The 20,442-nt window shown below is 39.1% G+C and overlaps 1 protein-coding gene across 10 annotated transcripts in view; it reads left to right on the forward strand.

The window, feature by feature from the left end:
• Positions 1-19,193, forward strand: part of bru3 (CUGBP Elav-like family member bruno 3) — a 91,626-nt gene extending 72,433 nt beyond the window's left edge. For 3 of the 10 annotated variants that reach the window (XM_018449979.1, XM_018449987.1, XM_018449986.1), the window contains 8 exons: positions 1,959-2,099; positions 2,574-2,700; positions 6,587-6,754; positions 7,543-7,647; positions 11,184-11,261; positions 15,843-16,001; positions 17,657-17,841; positions 18,069-19,193. In XM_018449979.1, coding sequence (XP_018305481.1) covers positions 1,959-2,099; positions 2,574-2,700; positions 6,587-6,754; positions 7,543-7,647; positions 11,184-11,261; positions 15,843-16,001; positions 17,657-17,784 — 906 coding nt within the window. In that variant the 3' untranslated portion in view covers positions 17,785-17,841; positions 18,069-19,193. The remainder of the gene's footprint in view (positions 1-1,958; positions 2,100-2,573; positions 2,701-6,586; positions 6,755-7,542; positions 7,648-11,183; positions 11,262-15,842; positions 16,002-17,656; positions 17,842-18,068) is intronic. The other 7 variants (XM_018449983.1, XM_018449988.1, XM_018449984.1 and 4 more) reach the window with 5 other exon arrangements.
• Positions 19,194-20,442: the final 1,249 nt, after the last annotated feature.

A 20,442-nucleotide genomic window follows, 5' to 3' on the forward strand; every position in this document is an offset into this window, starting at 1 on the left:
TGCATTACAACGAGAATGTCAGGGTGGACTACCGGGAGTGCCAGGTTGCATGCACATGTTGAAAACGTTTCGTCAGGATTGTCTTTGAAATCACCGAAGCGACGTCTCGTTCGATCTAATAGGAACGGGATACGATGTATCACAAGGTGACGTTCTGTGAAAATCTGTCAAGCGGATATATCGCGTTACCGGTCCGACTCTGACTGTGTCCTCATCGTTAAATTACAAGCAATTGCACCGGCCAGCGTATGCGCTTCGCCGATGAATAACGGCCCTGAGCCTTTTGTCGAGAATTGCCACAGGGTGAAGACAGTCGACCGATTATCGATATACGCTCCAATTGTTGTCAATGTAATAACAGTCACGCCAGAGATCAAATTTTTCCTTTTTTAATTTCAATGTCTATACTATTTTTATCTATGTTATTTTCATATGTATGATTAAATTTATCTGAAATGATTGATAATTTTAAGGATTTTATACGCAACATTTTATCCATCTCTTTAATTAACTAATTAAATTTAATTATTTTTTAAATGGATCTAATTTAATATATCTAATTTAATATATCTAATATTTTTAAATATTGGTTAAGATCCTGTATCTTATATCTATTTTTAATTAAGTTAAATTTTAATAACATGTTATCGAACAATTTAATTTAATCAGTATACTAGCCTTATTACGGGTTTATAGTTTAATTAACGAGTTTTATACATTTATAATATAAAGGTTGATTACTGTAAGAATTTTCAGGAAATAAACGCATTTATTTATCTAGTGAATTTATTTTTAACATGAACAACAATTTCGTATGAAATTAGTTTCTCATTATATTATTATCAATTTTTGTGTGCGGCATGAGATTTTTACATATAAGAGATTGTTTATCATAATAGTATCGATTTAATGTCAATGCATAAATCAGGACGAAACTAATAAACGTCGTATCAAAGTTATATCAGAGAAAATCATAAAAATTGTGAATTAATTGGGAAGAAATATATGAATATTTTTACAAATAGATTACATTTTTTCATTGCGATCACATCTTAGGCTCTCCGAAGAGGGACGTTGAAACAAAGCTTATAAAAGCTACGTGAAAAAAGTGAGAAGAGATGCACGCGAGTAAAGCGCGATGAAATGCGCCATGCAAAGTCGCGTGACCAAAGCTGAAAGTCTCGTTACGCGAGTTATAACACTACAAACGTTATATAAACTCAGGAACGCCTAGCTAGCATTTGCATTGATGACGTGAATATAATGTATCACCGGGAGCTCGAATGCAAAAAAAAACAATGGCCACTGACCACCTGTTGCCCCTTTCCATTTATATTTTAGACATCGTGAGAACGTCATCGCCTTACATATCCTCGCGAGCATCTCGAAAGAGAAGAAGTCTTTTTTTTAATGCAAAAGGATCTTGAATCACTTGTTCGTCTCGTACGTTTTGTACCTACATCTATGCTCTTTCACGTCTAGAGAGTATATATGATACCATTTTATTTCTCGTGTGACAGATTCGATATATTACATTGCATTATATATTTTTTCGACAATTATGACTATACAATCATCGAATTTTAATAGAATTATTAATGTTGAAATGCGTAGAAAAGCCTCATGCGGTTCCTAATTATTCGACGGTTTCTATTAATTAAACTTACATGAGAAATTGCTTTAAATTCTGCTGTCTATCAAATAAAAGCGAATGTTAGATACCATTATGAAATATAGCAGTATAAAAAAGAATCTCCAATTATTCCTTTACTTATAAAAGCCCAATTAAAACAGTTTTCCCGTACGCTGGTCATAACACATGCTATAAATAATAAAGCTCGTTGAGGAGGTCGTTAAAATGTACATTGTAGTTCTCGTATATCATAAAATTGTGTCGTACTGTAAAAATTCCGACGTTGTAAAAGCGACAAATCAACAATATGCATTATCTGTTGCAGGGTGCGTCATCCAGCATAGTGGTAAAATTTGCAGACACTGATAAAGAGAGACAAATAAGACGCATGCAGCAAATGGCCGGGAACATGAGCATCCTTAACCCCTTCTTCAATCATTTCGGCGCTTACAACGCTTACGCTCAGGTGGGTCGTGTTACCATTAATGGCTCTCGCGTTACCGCATTACCGCCTTGTTGTCCTCGTTACCACGACTCACAATCTGCGATGGTTCGTCCCTCGTTACTCTCGGAAATGATCGGCCGAAACTCGATGCCATCGCGTTAACGCCGGCATGCAAAGAGGTCCCTCATAATCACCTTTCGCGGTTTAATTTTTCCCAGGTTTGCAGTAAAGGATAAATGTCATTTTGAAATTTTTCTATTTATAATATCATATTTATAATATGAATATTCATCTAATGTTTCAGGTACACATACTCCTATTTTCATTAAATTCAGATAGTTTTTCTTAACAAAAGAGATAACTTTGATTTCGCAAATGTTTTTCAAAATCATGTGTTTTTTTTAAGTAATATTTAAAATAATAATAAAGAAGAACTACATATATAATTCAAGAGAAAATGTTTTTTCTGACAATGATATTCTCTTTATATTGTAGCAGCAAGCAGCGCTCATGGCAGCAGCGACTGCACAAGGAACGTACATCAATCCAATGACCGCGTTGGCTGGACAATTACCGCATACATTGAATGGCATGCCAAATCCGGTGGTTCCGCCAACCTCTGGTAAGAATATTCAGCTGATGTCCGTTTCCATCAATGTAGATTAACTTTAATCTTAATTTAATTTGCTGTTTATCTTTTTCTAATCCTAAAAATTAGAAAAAGATAAAAAGTAAATTAAACTGAGAGATTAAAGTTAATCTTACATTGATGAAACTGGGTATAAGAAAATTAGAATACCTCACGACGCGCAAATATTCGTGAGAAAAGAATTCATTTGTCGTCTCCGAAATATGATGTATTCTTCGAGAAATTCAATTCAAGCTAAACTTTTTCATAGAAACTTTTGTTATACTTAAGAATATCTATATGTTGTTATAAACTACAATCTTTTCTCGCGAATATATTTCTCTATGTTTCTAACATATTTTTATATTGTTGGCACATTTGTCAATTGCAGTATTCTCGTTTAATCAGGAAGTGATTATTTAGTTGTTAAGTTAATACAAAATATATTGAACATAATGAAAATATAATGTATATACCTTGTTAATATTGGATATAAAGAAGATATTATTTTGATGACACAATTTACGAAGATTACGTGGAAAAATTTTTTTAATTTAATTTAATCAATTTCGAGTTAACAGCACCAATCCGATAAAACGTGCATTTTACGGAAAAGGAAAGAAACATTCGAGGGCACACGAATTATCCGCCATCAACTCGATAGCCGTCCGATTTTAGTGATATAAAACATATCTCCCGTCCGGTCGCTCTTTCTTCCTGGTCTGCTTCTCTATAGTTTCTCTGGATTCTTGCGACAGACGAGGCGTGCAGTCGGTTGCCTTATAACCGACTCGTAAATCAATACAACATTTTCATCGAACGTGACTCAAGCGAGAGATATTGCTGGTACCGCAAAACTTTATCGAAAGCTCGTTGTAGGAGAAGAAGGAAGCTAAAGAAATGCCTCTTCCTTGCCCCTTCTTCGCTCACACCTTTCTTCTCCGTTTTCCTTCTCACTCGGCATGGCAATGCAAGAAACAGCGGGAGAGGTCGAAGCGCTGTAGAGAAGTAAAGTAAGCGCGGAAATCGGCTCCGTTATACGTCGAGTCTCGTCGAGCGGAAGGTAATACCGTTTGATAGGGAAATAATATTTTATTTCTCCGCCGAATCCCCTGGCTTCGCCGCGTCCGTCCGCTTTACTCCGCACTGAAGATTACTGTAGCAGCGAGCTTTTATTTTCGACGGAACGATGGCATAACCGCAAACTGCGTGTATACAGGGTGGCATTGGCAGATAGATCTGCGTGCTCGGGAATCATTCTGTAGCCGTAATCCTACCAATAATCGCATACATTTCAAATCGTTGCACGGACTAAAAGTCGTCAATAATATAGAATTCAAAATAAAATTACTTCAGAAAAGTAGTACTTCAAATTGTTTAGGAATTCGCTTGAGATGTACACGGAAAAAGCAATTTTGCGATAAAGTATTTAAAAATTAAGCTACTCTCTAAATCTGAATCAGAAATCACTGATTATCATTAATTACCAGCAGATATGCTTGGCCCTGAATAATCAGTGAAATTTAACTGAAAGAAAAGGAAGTTATTATAATAAACATTTTATAATTAAAATACCGATATTTGCATGTCTCAGTTTCAATACCATATACATTGAATTTATACATTAAAAAAAAGATAGCTAGGTTAGGAATTCCATGTTTCATTGATTTTGTTATTGAATTTCACTGTGAATTTCACTTTCACTTACCATACCGGCATACTTGGGACTGATATCAGTGATTATCCACTGATTTAAATTTAAAGAGTATAGATCTGAAAATAATTTGGGTCATCAAAATAATTAGGCTCAAGCATTATTATGAGAAACATTACAAAGTTTCGACATTCTAGCAACTAGTTTGGGCATCTACATAATTATTTAGTCCAACAAAGTTATTTGCAGGGCTGTGTCTTCCTAATGGGTCAATTCTAAGCAGAATCGTAAGACTCGTAACGTGTTATCGTAAAACTTGTATAAGACCTCATAACTAGTATTCTAATTTTATGCGTATGTATCGTAAGACGTACGATTATTCGTAAATATCTACGATTTTTTATAAATTTTATGACTAGTAAGAAGCTATCGTATAAAGCACTTAAAAATTCTTACAAGTCTTACAGGAATATGTTACGAGCCTTACGATTCTGTTTAGAATTTAGGCATAAATTTTTAGATATACTTTAGTAAAACCGTTTTTCTCCGTGTAGCTTCGTTACAGTTTTATGGAATTCGTATCATGCAAAGTTTAATGAAGAAACCTTGATCGCAAGCGCGATGTATTTTATAGTATCGAACGGTGCTCTCGCAATCGCTGTAAGTTTCACCTTGTATAGAAATCGCTTGACCTGTCTAACCGAATCGACAATGCCGGGACGTGTATCGTGCAGCCAAGAAGTTTAAGTTTACGACGTATCGTCATATCCGATGCACGTAACCGAGCGACGATGTGAGCGCATGCAACGTAATCCGAGTGATATCGAGGCATCGAGATTCTTTTCCATCCTGATCTTTCACATTTCATGGTTGTAGACCCGATTCGAAAGTATTAAAGCATCAGTGCTTACTTCTCTTTAACAGCAAATTGTGATGTTTCTTTAAACTTTCTGGACATATTTAATTACAAATTTTTTTGTATAAAAAAATGTTAAATAATTCAATTTTCTTTATGTTACATTTGCATTTGGATTATTTTTGTTGAAATATACTAAATGTAGCTCTTAAACGCTTTTTCAGGACAACATATCTGATTTTTTTCAATGCTTTTTAAATGTTTTTTCCATTACTTATAATTTTTTAAATAATTTTTATTAGTAAATAAATTTTATTAATAAAGATATATATTTTTGTTTGATACCGTTATGTTCCTTAATATCTGGTTTTTTAATAGAAAAAAATTGTTTACAATATTTTCATTTTTATGAAAACATATATCATAATTAAATTGTTGAGTATACCCAAGTGTGTTGTTTCCATAGTATGGCGTTTAAGAGTTAATATTAATTCTTTTTTATACGAGTTATTTTGATTCCTTGAGATTAATTAGTACTTTTTAATTAACATAAATTAAATGGATTTTATAGACCCATCGTTAATAAATCGTGTTACAGATTTTGGCGTCAGTTTCAAAGGGTTAAAGAACTTGAATTTATTTCGCAACGAAAATTATTATTGACAATCATGCTTGTAAAGGTTGCGATCGATTAAACGCGCCGATATTATCATTATCGTGTGCCCTTGACTGCGTATTTCCCGTATAGTCACGTGCTAACTCGACAGAAATAACAGATGTTGCCCAAACATAATTATGTCTCATTACCTACACTGAGTCATATTGACGTGATACCAAACGTTGGTCACCGACGCGATCAATGCGTTATTAGCGCAATGCAAGGCTTTGATCGCTGATCCGAATCGTATCGTTGACACAGACAGGAGGCAAACTATTATTGATAAACACGACCTTTTCGTGGAAACTAAAATCGTAATTCAAGAACAAGCATACGGTTACCGTAGTATCACATCGCAAGAACGGTGCACAAAGCGGTGTACAAAGAGGAAGAAAAAAATTAAACGTAACTCTTTGACCGAATCGATATCTCTATGATATTAACTCGATATAACATTCTGATTTATGAAATCAACAATCCAATGATTCGTAGTGTATTCGATACTTCAAATGCCTTGCGAGACATACGGATCATTAACGGTCCTTTCTCACAACCAATCAATTATGTTATATTTATAGCAGAGGAAAAATGAAAAAAAAAAAAAGTATAGAGGAAGAAATTAGAGACTGCGTTCCGATCAGATGCTTCGGTGTAAAGGACGAACGTGGTTGGTGTTGAAAGTGCAAGAGGGTAACCGGTGTGTACTGATCAGGTTTGCTCGTAGGTACCGGCACAGGGCAACCGGTTAACGGAGCACTACCGTCGTTACCGTCGCCAACGATGCCCAATTTTAACATGGCCGCTCAAACGCCGAACGGCCAGCCAGCAGGCTCGGATCCAGGTGTCTACACCAACGGAATACCGCAGACTTATGCGGGACGTGAGTATCAACTCAGGCGCAGCGTGCCGCCCCTGCGCAATACCCGGCCAATCGGCAACAGACTTTATTATTCCACGGGGATGTAAATAACTTCGCGCAGGCCAAGTACCATGCCAAGTACGCCGGGCGGTACTCGCACGTCATACTCTTCCGTACTTCGGTGAAGAAGCGCCGTTACATTCGTTGGCGTTTATTTGCGAGGAGAGCTGAAATTAATGACGACATGGGGTCCATATGCGGAAGACCTAGCACCAATGTGGGACTTCACTAGCTCTTGCTAAGCGCGAGATTTACGTTTACGCAAGAGTGATTTAATTCTAGTAATGAACAATTAAATTTGTAACAAGTAAACATGTGTTAGTATATAAGTAAATATTTGTTGAGAGAGAAAGTCTTTTCTTTTTGCATTTATTTTGCGATTATTCTCGAGGTCTTCCAGATTGGACCTTGGTCTTTATGTTCGACAAAATGCATCAGAAAATTAACGATAAAAATAGTCGTCCGAATATTGATTAAGTTAAACCGTACAATGTTGATAAATTTTTAAAACGTTATTTAAATCGGGACTTTGCGTATTGCAAGAGCAATGAATTTCACGACGTATAATCATTCTTATAGTCAATCCTTCATTAGTCTTCGTCCTTTATCGCCATTCGGGTACTTATTGCTAGTCGAGTATATAGCCGGTGGAAATATCGAGCGGTATTGATTGGCCTACTGGGTATTGCGACAGGGGCCTCTAGACTAGGCCCCTCTCCCCGATAAGAGCTGAGCTTACTGAAGTGTAGATGCCCTCCATCTGTCCATTCCAGCGCAGGGGTTGGCCAACGGGGAGGCGGCACTTCAGCATGCCGCCGCGTATCCTGGAATGCAGGCTTATGCTGGAGTGGCCGGTAAGTGTTTCCCCAGCTTCAATTTTTATCTTTACGGCTTGTCAAGGTGCTGTCCACCCTGTCCGTGTCTTCCGTGCAATGATTGTAGCGCGTTTCGTCCATCCAGCTCCACCCAAGCAGACTCACGGGTCATTATCGAAGTAAAAGTAAATGTAACGTGAGACGGATATACGTTTGTTCATCGTTCGTCTCTGTAGAATTTATTTTGAATCGAACAAATAATTTTTCGTAACCGATGATAATACTTATCATCATTTAATCGATTGTAAATTACTGTACAAATGTATCATAAAAAAATTATTCAAACATTTTTATTATATAAAACTTCGTTTATATTATTATTCATAAGATATAAATTATTAAATTACATTTTTTATATATTATTCTTTACGAACGGAATTATAACGATAGATCGCAAGTTTTTTTCTCCGTAAACTTAAGATTAATTCACGAATATGTATTTTAGCGTCGTTTCATAGTCACGTATTATCGTAACGTTTTGCATTATCGCGACGTTCGCGGCATCAGTTTTAGCACGCGCTAGATAACACTTTGAATACTCATCTCACCCGAATGTTGCCTATCGCGATCTTGAGCGGGTCGAAAAACGTGCGTGTGGCCGTGAGATGGGTCGGAGATTGTCTGTATGTAAAGGGAAAAAAATGCATCAGAGAACGTCCAACGTTTACGTGCTTTTATCCGGGCGCCGTCGGAGCACTTACCTGCGAAAAAATTCGATTTCGCTGATCGCGTTGCTGGTTGTTTGCATGCAACTATAGTCGCATGCATATACACACCGTACACGTCATACATGATCGTGTGCGCGTCAACGTTTCGTTCTATACTGCTTCTGCTGTGGTGCTACGATGTACTTCGATGTCCTTCTAAATGTACTTCGTGTACATATTATATTGTAGTTTTAAACGTTTACACGTCTCCTCTCGTGCATGCTCCCTCACCAACGCCAATGGCGAATTATTCGCCGTCGACCGTCGACGTTGCAGCGTCAAAGTGCAGCGCATTGGTGCAAATGATCCGATAAAGCCCGGCACAAAATGGATGATCTCGTTTCACGGATAATCAGCGTCTCGATGGACCTATACTTCTATTACATTCCAATCACTCTCAGTAACGGGAGGAAGGGAGGAGGACGTTTAACAAATTCCGCGTTTACGCCATTCGACCGTTGTCCGCTTATCGAAAGTACAATTGCGAATAACGAGAAGAAAGGGGATATCATTTATTCCCATTCGTGTCAGCGATCAATCCGTCTTCGTGTCTCTCAATGTACCTTCAACGTATCGGCGGAAATTCAACAAATTCGAGTCATAACAAACGTATAGATCGCGTACAGGAGCGAGCGAGCACCGTCGGTTCGTATTTATCGAGGACTCAAAAGCGGTATATTTTTTTCTATGTATTTTCGGCCAGAGTACACATACGCCATCGAGATCAGCGAGTGGAAAAAAAGCAATCCCGGAATAACGGCGTACCTCTATCTGAGCGTGACGCGGCTCCGACGTATGATGGCGTATTTATTTCATACGCCAAACGTTGATCCATCGCGCACCGGGGGGGCCTCGGGTAACGTCAATCGGAATATATTAAAGCGATGTTTGCACGGAAATAATTAATTCCGGGGCGAAAATTCGCCTCTGCCGATCTGAGAGCGTAACCCGCGCGTACGCTCCGCCTATCCGTCACAAACAGGTATCAATCACGAGCATTTTAAATATTTATCAAGCTATAATTAATAACAAGACGTACTTGCTTTCTGCCACGTTGCGTGTAGCGAACGGTATAATGCTGGGCTCGCGCGTTTATAGCGAGGTCCAAATTTACAGACTAACCAATTGTCATCAAACGTATAGAGATCGCATTGCGAATTAAAATATAACTGGCACTTCTGTTTAATGTGAAATATTTCGCATTTCGATTCTCGTTGATCAGAAGTGATATTGATATCTATTGATTCTGCGGCCGTTTTTTTTTTCTCCAATTTCGTTAAATATTATATTACAGCAAGTTTTATTAAACGCTTTTAAATAAAATTTTGTTATCTTAGAATTTCATTACATCGAATAATCATTAATGTATTGACGGTGTCAACATTAATACGAGACGTTATAAAATCTCATAGTAACAAAAAGCTTGTTATAATGAGATCTCCCCGTCGATTCGTTATATGATATTAAGTAAACGCTTTTACGATAATGTCTCTCCAATTTCAGAACCTTATTCCGTACGAATCGTATGTCCTCTCTGCAAAATTTTCCGTTTTAACGTTGTTTGTCTCGGGACGTTCCTTTCTCGATTGCTTAAATATTTAATTTCGCAAATTGCAACGGGATATTCTGTACAGTTGTGCATAGACGACTTTTGCTACATCATTGCGCTAAGAAGGTCTCTCGTATCCCATTTTAATGAGGCACGTCGTTTCGAGAATCGGCTTTGAAGAAATATCTGGTGTCGGCTAATGACGTACTACGGATGCAACGCTGCATTTTCGCAGGCTGCGACGGTTTCGCGTACGAAAGTATCGTGTTGAAAGTCGCGCGGTACGGTGAGAACGTTGAGAGACGAATACCCTTGTCGGCAGAAACGCCGTGATGAATGCCGCCTGGAATCGCCTGTACGAGACGAGCTTTCGTATCAGTGAGTCGCTTCTACACCGCTCGCTTTTACAGGGCAAACAGGCCACTTGGCTAGAAGCACGATTTCCATATTTCGCATTAACGATAAGATTATGCGGGAATCTTTCAGAATATAACAGTTTTGCAGAGAAAATTTTACTGGCGATCAGCATTTGTTATATTCATCAGCATTTCTCGTACCTCGAACACTTGATAATCACGTCTAGAGAGAGAGGTAATCTTTTTGAATAAATAATAAAATTGACTTGAATTGGATAGATGTTATCTAAATTAAAGTTCAAAAAGCTTAATTCTCGAGAGACTTGCCATTCCAAAGCGATCATAGAATCTGTCATTAATATCGAGGGCCGGAATAACTCGCATAATTCGAATTGCATCTTATGCTCCCCAGAGATGACGCAGAAATGTGTCCTCGCGTTCTTTACGTTTAATATCCTCTTAATGTTGATGCTTTAACCTTTTCCCCTCGCGACGAATCTTCGGCAAATCGCAAGAATAAATGGTCGCGTCCGATTTACGCGTTCCCGACGCTTCTGAAACGCACGGTCATAAATTACACCATTGTAATCTGTCTAGCGATGGCAGCGCAATTTCTGTTGAATCTGTTGACGTTTATTGGACTGTTCGGCTTTTATTACTGTCATCGTCCATTATGTATGCGCTATCGCTGCATTGAATTACGACGCCTATATTCGTTCGGCGGCTGCCGCCGGTTTCGCGCTGTCGCTGGCTCTTACCGTCGACGGTCGACAGCGGATATCGCAGTACGGCCTGGGAAAAGGACAAAAAAAGAGGGTTTATGTGGGGAACGGATAGGCAATGGCACGCACAGATCTAGATGTGGACAGTTCATGATGTACTTGTTATTTGTTATTGTCGCAGCTTACCCCGCCGTCTACGGCCAGTTTCCTCAGGCTATTCCTCAGCCGATGACCGCGGTGGCACCCACGCAGAGGGAAGGTAAGTACAACACGCTCATCAACGTCTAACTGTTGACTGTAAACACGAACGTCTGTAGACCTGAGATTGTAGATCCACGTCCCGTACACACGTCCAGACACGAATTATCCATCGTCGGCGCCCAACGAGGTGCAAGAGTTTCGACTTCTCTCGACGCCGCTGCCACCGCAGCAAACCGTACCGTACCGTAATTGCACATCTCGCAAAGCGATATCGCTCGATTATGCGAAAAAAAGTGACGAGTAAGAGATACCTGAGTAAATTGACCTAGATCTTTTGCGTTCCGTTTAATTTTTCGCGTTTGTCATTTTTAGTTTAATACAACAACGTTTGATTATTAAAAACTACCGAAATTTCTTATGCTATCCTGTATAGTATTTGCCAGGTTTTCTTTCCATCGAAAGATCGTTGCTTCAAAGACGGATGTTTCAATTCAATAGTTTAATTTCCATAGCACGAAATTGCATGAAAATGCGATTACTTAGAAAACCACCAGTCGGAATAAAAGAACGCGGTCGGTCAAAGAGACAGGGAGTCTCGTCTCTCAAATATATCGGTGCGGACTAGTCATTTACTATGCCATCTTTTGCGGAAAGGTACTGAAGGAGAGCCGACGGCAGGAAAAAAGTCGACCAGGCAAGTCCGGGGTTAGAAGAGGGTTGAGCGAGCCAACGCCTAATTGCAATTAACAACTCGCCATTATTAGAATATACGACGCCTCGCAATGAGATAATGCAAATAAAACGAAAGTTTTAATTACTTTGCCGCTACGCCCGCCGGCGATCCGTTGTTACATCGCAGGATAATGGAAAGTTTACCGCGACAGCGCTACCCCGCCTCCGTTTTATCCGGCCTCAACCCTCTGCTCCGACCGCTATGTCCGCCCCCTCTTGCTCGTCTCTAACCGTTCCTATTTTCATTCCACCTGATCTTTTCGTCTCGTCGATGCGTTCTGACATTTTCCCATGCGTCGCGACTAAATCGTAAGCGATATACGAGATGAGAGTAAGAGAAATCTCTAATCGAATTTATTTCCCGTACGTGATGACAAATATCTCGCGTATTTATCAACGCGATTTTTCTCTCACTTCTTCCCTGATAAAAAATTATTAATAACTTTATTTCCTGACGGGATATATTTTACGAGATAAAATCACCTATGACACTCTATTCGCTTTTCGTCAAACAATCGAAAATATTAATTGTTTTAGATTATTATTGAAGAATTGTATTATATCGTATGATGTATATATCTCACATTTATTTGTTTTTATATATATATTTGAACAATCTGCATAGTTGAAATGACAAATATATTTAATATCTGTTCTCATTTTTCTCTGTGTGTAAGTGTAAAATACACTGTCAAGAACACAAATAGTTCCCAAAGTTTTTTTTTCCCAAAAGAGAGCAACGTTTATCATATTGCTGACTTCCTGGAAACTTGTGTGTTAGATACAAGTTTTGTAAAAATAAAGAAAACGTGTGTGCGCAGACACTTTATCTTTTGGAGAAACTTATGTTAGATGTCAAAGTCGTTAGGCGTGCCGCAATATCGGACGGAACCCAAGGGAGCTGAAGGGGAATCGACGTTATTGTCATCATTGCATGACAGTGGTATCGATCTATTATTGACTGTCGCTTCGCGAGTTTACCCTTGCTCCGTGTTACTTTAAGTTCCTTGATCGTTGTTCTGGGTGTTCTACGTCTTACACGATGTTTTTCGGTGTTCGTATATACATTTCTTCTCTCTGACCATGACTGTGTCATAATATTTTTAACGTTATGCGGATAGCTCTCCTCTTCCTTCTTTTATCTTTTTTTTTCTTTACGTCAACGTATCTCGGATGTTCGTCGTTAATTCGGTGTTTCGCCGTTGCACTCGATGTCAGTGGCTGTTCTCGGTGTTGCGCTGTCGACCAATGTTGGTTGTTGCTTCGCTACGAGACGGTGATACGTGCATTGCGAGATTTTGTGATCTGTACGAGAAAAATCGACACGAATCCGTTTCGCGATCGGCAACACCGTCACTCGCGAAAATACATATGTTGTTATACAGTTCAGTCATACGAACAAAATAATTCAACTTTGCATAAAAAAACTCAAATTCATGTAATTTTAAAAATAAAAGTAATATTTAGATTGTGTTAAAAAAATGATTCTTCTGCATATAAATTTTGTGTATATATTCTAAAAAAATGGATGCAAAGTCGCATAATATTTTAGTTATATTAAAATTATACTGTTAAATTTAATTACACTGTTAAATTTAACAGATATTTGATTATACGAAGAGAGATGGAGATTTGCGAATTTCAGATATCTTGATGTTTTACGTAGCGCGTTCCGCTATTACTTTTCGACAGAAGTAGACATAGAAGTAGACAAGGTAGTCGTTCTCATTAAATTCGCGTGCACGTACCGCGTGTGTGCCAATTAGAGAGGCGAAAACCAATTTCAGGATCAACGATCGCGCGCGCGGTACGACGACGGGCTTTAATTTATGGCTCGTTCTTCGTGATTTCGTCGTCCACCGCAATTCCCCTCCGTACTCTCCCCAGTCGGAACCGGAAACCCGTCGACACTCGTGCTAATTTGGGTTTCGCGTGACAGCCACGATCGAGTTATTACCAGGACGAAGTCGTTTCGCGTAAGAGAGGGAGAGTTTGTCACTCTTTGCGTAAACCGCAGAACAGGTTTGTAATTTCTCGAGGCACTAAGTACCCAACAACATTAATTTATAATTGACGGAAAAGTTTGTATTAAATCGACGATTTGTTTCGGAACATCGCTCTTTTTTTTTTAAATTGCAGATCGTTATACGAACAACTTTCCAATCCGCGAATGAATTACTTTACAAATTTCGATATCATGGATTACACATTTATCAGAAATGCATATAGAGTAATGCTCGAGGATAGGAAAGTTTTATCCTTTTGTGAATCAAGTTTTGTAACTCGAACTTTTGCAAATGTTGATCACGGTGCGTTATTTGCGACAACTACAATTAAAGTTTTACTCTCTCTCGGACAATCGATGAAAATCACTTCCGAATCAGATGAAAATATCCTCGTAAAACCGTCGTAAAATTTTGTCTGTGTCGCATTAATTCTTAAACTTTGCCGGAATTTGCGATGATAATCTTATCGACCAGCAAATATGTTCAACGAATCATGCGATATTATCGTTGAACAGCGACATACCGGAAATAATTGGGTTGAAAATAGACAGTTATGCTCTGCGATGATTCGACTAGCATATTCCAACGGATTCCCGGAGGAATCTTTCCGCAAAAGATCTTTTGGGTGGAGGCGAACGCAGGTCGCGATGAGTAGCACCCTAAAAGTTGAGTAGCAGCCATCTCATTACTTAAATGCGTCCGTTAGTCGGGAGAAGCTCTGGCCAAGAGAGCAGAAGTTTCCACGGTCATAATCGCCGCTAATTGACGTCGGAGTTATAAAGTTCAGTGAAATTAGCTAAATCCTTATTTGGACTGCCGTTGTGTTCGGGTAGTCTTCCCTTCTCCTTCGCCTCTACTCTCGGGATTTTCTTCATCGGCCTAAATTAAACCTCGATGTCTTTGACATTTTAACACCGAAAGTCGAAAAAGAGACCTACTTCACTTAAGCGATCATAAGAAAAAGGGTAGGACAATCAATTGTGCAAAAATGCATAAAATTACGAGCAAGATATGAAAGTACGGAATGTAAAATTATAAATGTAATTTTAAAATCTAGGTCGTGACTCATGATCTTTTACCATAATTATATTACATTCATATATCATTAACATTTGCATTAATTTTATTTATAATAATTAATCTGTAATATAATATGAATAGGAAGAGATGTGTGCGTAGGAGAGTTTTTGCGCAGAATGACGGCAAATTTGTATCATTTAGAATATTCATATAGAAAAAATAGGGCGACGGATTATCGTGTCTGGCAAAAATACGGGAGTATCGCACCATCGTAATCAGTGTCGTCACTATCATCGTCACCATCCATACCCATTCACTCATTTCAGCATCCATCACCTCATCTGTCATTGTGTTGTAAATCCCAGTGTTGTGTGTGTATATTTGAAAGTATAAATACTCAACGTTATTTAAACCGGGAAATTTCTATTAATAATCATGAGTGAAACAATGCTCATGACTTTCTAATCGTTTTGCTCTCAACATTCGGTCATTTTCATATCATTTTCTGTCATTTGCTCGCAGTCTAATTTAACTTCGTGCTTGATTCATGCTCACGTCATTTCGCATCATTCGTGGGTGACAAAATCATGTTATATGTCATCATCATTTCGCACTCGGACGGACGAGAGAAATCGGTATTGTCGTCAAGAGTCTGCCGCAGATTCATCTTCATTCATCAAAGAAAAAGAAAGACGACACCGACAAGAAAAAAGTAATCAGAAAGAAAAACAGTACCCGCTGGCGACCTCGCCAACGGGTTGAAGCTCTCGCGTGGAATCATTTATATTTGCGAAGAACAAAACTCATCCAGAACTAACATTCTAACTTGAGTATTATACTTCAAGTTTAGATGTTTAGATGTGCTCTGATTTATATGGTAGGATGCTCTATCTCAGGACCCGAGGGCTGCAACCTGTTCATCTACCACCTGCCCCAGGAGTTCGGTGACGGCGAGCTCATGCAGATGTTCATCCCGTTTGGCAACGTCATCTCATCCAAAGTTTTCATCGACCGGGCGACCAACCAGAGTAAATGCTTTGGTAAGTGCGACGGTAACTGCGGACAAATTTCAGAACGACTAGCAACAACGAAGGATGCGTCCATCTGACTCAATCCTTACAACTATTACACAAGGTAGGACGAAGGACGTCAACACATTTCGCCAGACAACGGAAGTGAATATGAAATCATACCTAAATTTTTTATATCACTCGTTTTTATTATATTGTACAATTATACGATTTAAAAAATTTTTTTATTTTTAATGAAAGCTATAAGAAAAAATATTATTAAAAATAATGCAATATCTCAAACAATATTCTTACAAAAATTTTTCAATATATTTTTACTTTGAATCGTATAATTTACTGAACGTAAAAATATAATCATGACATACATGGATATGTCTGTGATTATTATTATAACTTTTGATCAGTCACATACTACAGTGCTCTAAATGACTTTACACGTTTCCAATCAGAGAGTGGTGGTTTAATCATGGAAATTTAATTCGTCTCGTCCGTATTAACGGATGAACTGAATATGAATGCCGTTTCAATGGAGCCAGAATCAAACTGCGCAGTTCTTTTTTAGAGACTATGCAGAGAGGACCGAAACAGAGAATGCGGATAAAAGCCGCTGGCGTTCCTTTGATTAATCGTATCCGAGAATATGAGGATACAGATAATTGGACGATTCCATTCGCGTTCGTTCGGTCCTTGATCTTCGCATTCGTCCACATGCGATTCATACGTTTGCGTCCGTGTATTTTGTCTCTTGTTTCAGACACTCGCATTTCCTCCCAAAAAAGGTATAAGGCTCTCAACACGTCATAATTATGCTCGCAGTGGAAAAAAATATGTGGAAGTTTGTATCAAAAGCATGTTCCTCGCCGCGATCAATTTAACGAAAAAACTCTTTGACGCAACAGTTTCTGTCGAAAATTCGCTATATAATTGCAACCATCGCGATTGAGATAAAATTTTTGTCTATATGAATCTTTTTCTTTAATGTATTATGCAACGAAAACTCGATATAACTTAACTTTTTTTCACAAACTTTCCAGAGACTAATCAGGATGCCCTTTGGTCTTAAAATAAAAAGTAATTTGTGAAGCAAAGAGCCGTGGGTGGACAGAAGATGAAGGGACTCGCGGTTTAGATCACCATGATGTCGAAACTAAAATGGGATCGGCTTTAATGATCAAAATTGGTTTAAACCGAGAAAGTCGTGGTGATCTTTTGGGAAAACGGTCCCTCTGAGGGTCTTCGTTATCGTGTATCTACCTTTCCAGGATAATATTCGGCTCATGAACCAAAACTTTTTATTCTTCACGGAAGATTTGATTCGCCTAGATTGCTGTTTAATTGCCAAATAATCAATACTATCCTCAAAATATAATAACTATTTAAAAATGCTAAAACTATACTTTTCCTTATCATATATAGATATGTTTCCCTGATTATGAATGTCATTATGATAAAACTGAATTACTATTTTATTGTATTATATTTAATATTGTATTGCATTTATTAATAATTAATGCCTGTGTCGTACAAATTGTATTTGGCATCTTTTCTGGCGATTATACACATCAATAAATGAAGATTACATTTTCATATAATCGAAAGAAGATTTTCATGAGGGATGAAAAATTCTGTTACACACTGCAGGATTCAACGTTCGGTATTTTCAGGTTTCGTGTCGTTCGATAATCCAGCGAGCGCGCATGCAGCGATCCAAGCGATGAACGGCTTCCAAATAGGGATGAAACGATTAAAAGTCCAATTGAAGAGGCCCAAGGACGCCAGCCGGCCATACTAACCCACGTCCTAGCCTAGAAAATCTGGACGAGTCGCGCCCTATGTCGTAACTAACAGAGTAAGTTTTTTCTTGCGAAAAAAGAAGATATTTTTTGCGTTCGTACAAGGTATTAAACATTTTTCTTTTAGCTGCGATAAAATTATTAAGTTTAAAATAGCAATATCGACGTAAAGTCTATATATAGTTCTTTAAGTATTAGCATTATTAATTGATAAACATGATAAATAATTTTATTACGCATTCGTATCTCAGAAATTATACAATATCGTCGCTTTGAATTGCAGATGTCGTCCGAGAACGTGAACTCGATGGACGCTCGACGATCAGGAGTGACGAGTTGAATCACCGTTACAACGCTCTCCGCCGTAACAACTTAGTATACTAGCTAGTTAATTCATTAGAGGGTAAAAATTTAGAAGTCAGTAGGACAGCAACGGCTTCAACGTCGTTGAAGTTCGTGCGGCGGCGGCGGCGGCGAAGAGGCTGAAACGAATGCGATGAAGGATGTTCTGCGCTGAACCCAGTCCGAGAAGAAGAGCTGAAGAGAGAAGAGGACGAGACACGCTGAGACGACGTTTCCCAGATGTTCAGATAATCGGAATCCATCGATAGGCAACATCGGCTTTTCCCCTGTCTCCTTTTCGTCCAATCCCACACTACAAATCTGCATGTTTCTTTCTGTCCTCCGCGAGTCTAGCCTCTGGTCCCTACTGCCAGGTGAGAGATTACGTTTGAACTCGAGGACGAGGGCGCGAATGGACATGAGCGTGCAGCGAAACCTGTCGCGAACATTTCGAGGATCCGGAGAGATCTGCCAGAAGCACTGGAAATATTAAAACCGATCATGTCGTCCGGATACATGGCGACACCGTTATAGTTACACGCGCGAGTCACGACATCGCGCCGCGACGATCGTCCAGCCGACATCAAACCGACAATAGCTAAATCACGAAATATCCCGTCGATAAAACACTCCTAGGAGTCTCGTCGTGTTCGTTGCCAGTCCGCCGATACAAAGCGCGGAAAAGATGCCATGACAGAGGAAAATTTGCCCAACTCGTACATCCGGTCAGATTGATCCTCGACGAGGACCCTCGACGAGGCCGGATCGTCGTGTCCGTCGGCCGGATAGAACAGCTCCGACGATCGCCGTAGTACGAGAGGCTGGCGAATCTTCTATACTCGTACGCAGCGAACGATTTAGTCGTCGCGATGAAGATCCTGCGCGACAACGACGACGACGGGACGGATAAATAATCCCCGCGCGACTGATGAAAGTAGGATAAAATGCAGGCTCGTCCCGAAGACGCGGATGAGGTCCGATATCTCTCTCCCAAAAAGACAAATGTCAATCATACGCTATACAGGGTGCTCGTCTGACGAAACGCGTCTGAAAACTTTGAAAAAAAGAAAAAGAAAAAAAAAATACAAAAAAAAAGAAAATAGCAGCGAACATGGGCTCAGCGCCGGTCCGACATCCCAGCCGGATATCGGGTTCTCCTTAACGTTTAAGGTTTAAACACGTACGACGCGCTGTAGATTTTATATACTGCAGATAGAGGAGTGAGAGAGTGAGAGAGAGAGAGAGAGAGAGAGTGTGCATGAAGAGGAGTTTGCGCGTGTCGTGCTGCGCGTCGAGAAGGAAGCGAGAAAGTCTTGTCCTACTCGCGCGCGTTCGCATGGTGCTCGTTCTCCGCGATTAATAGCTCTTATTACTACTATGGTTATGGTGATTATCATTGTAATTATTGCTAAGTAAGTGACGCGCGAGTTTCCGGCCGAAAGTATAATCTACTCCGTTGTGGTTCCTGCGTGAACATCGAGAGGAATCGCGTGTGAGGGCGCGCGATTGCCCCGCCCGTCTTGCCATCGATCCCGCGGCTCGGTCCGATTTATGGATCGACGATCGACTTTGCCTGATCGGTTAAGCATCGCCCGAGAAATGTCAGCTAGGCTGTGATTGTCCAGATGATGACGATGTCGCCAATGATAGTCCTCTTTAAGTTTTTATTAGTAATGACGCTACCTTCTGTTGTTGTTGAAGTAGAAAAAAATAGGGAGAAACAAAGAAAACCAAAGAAAATGATATAAGGATGGTAACGTTACGTAAAATTGCAATATTTGTCTTAGAATCGCTTATCTTTCGCTCGTCTTTCTTTAGACTGCGATACAGGAACAAACAGTGTTAGGGAGTAATATTTTTTACGTTCGATTTTATTTCTTAAGTATAAAAAGAATTGAATTTAAGATGTATTATGGGGTCTGATTATCGTGCAATGGTTTCATTAACTATGGCCGGTTAGTTCTTATTTTAAGATCGTCTTAAGTAATGTCTTAAGAGCTGATGTGGTTCTCTGATTGGTTTATGACGTTTTAAGACTGCATTTAAGACAATCTTAAATATAAGAATCGCGACTATGAATACCGGTCTGTATGTTTTATTCGATGTTGGCCGGGACTCTAAAAATGATAAATTTGAACGTATGTATCTTTTCGAGAGAAGAGGACCGCGTGCTGCCGGATGCAAGTTCGGTATGCCCAATCGATCAATCATGTGTGTTCATGCGGAATTCCTGTGACTGAAATAGACAAAACATTGAACATTTCGCGTGCGATGCCCAGTCGGATATGCAGAAAGTCTTGAGCGAGTTCGCGAAA

This window comes from Mycetomoellerius zeteki, unplaced genomic scaffold (assembly GCF_001594055.1).
Source record: "Mycetomoellerius zeteki isolate Tzet28-1 unplaced genomic scaffold, Tzet1.0 scaffold252, whole genome shotgun sequence".
Lineage (NCBI taxonomy): Eukaryota > Metazoa > Arthropoda > Insecta > Hymenoptera > Formicidae > Mycetomoellerius > Mycetomoellerius zeteki.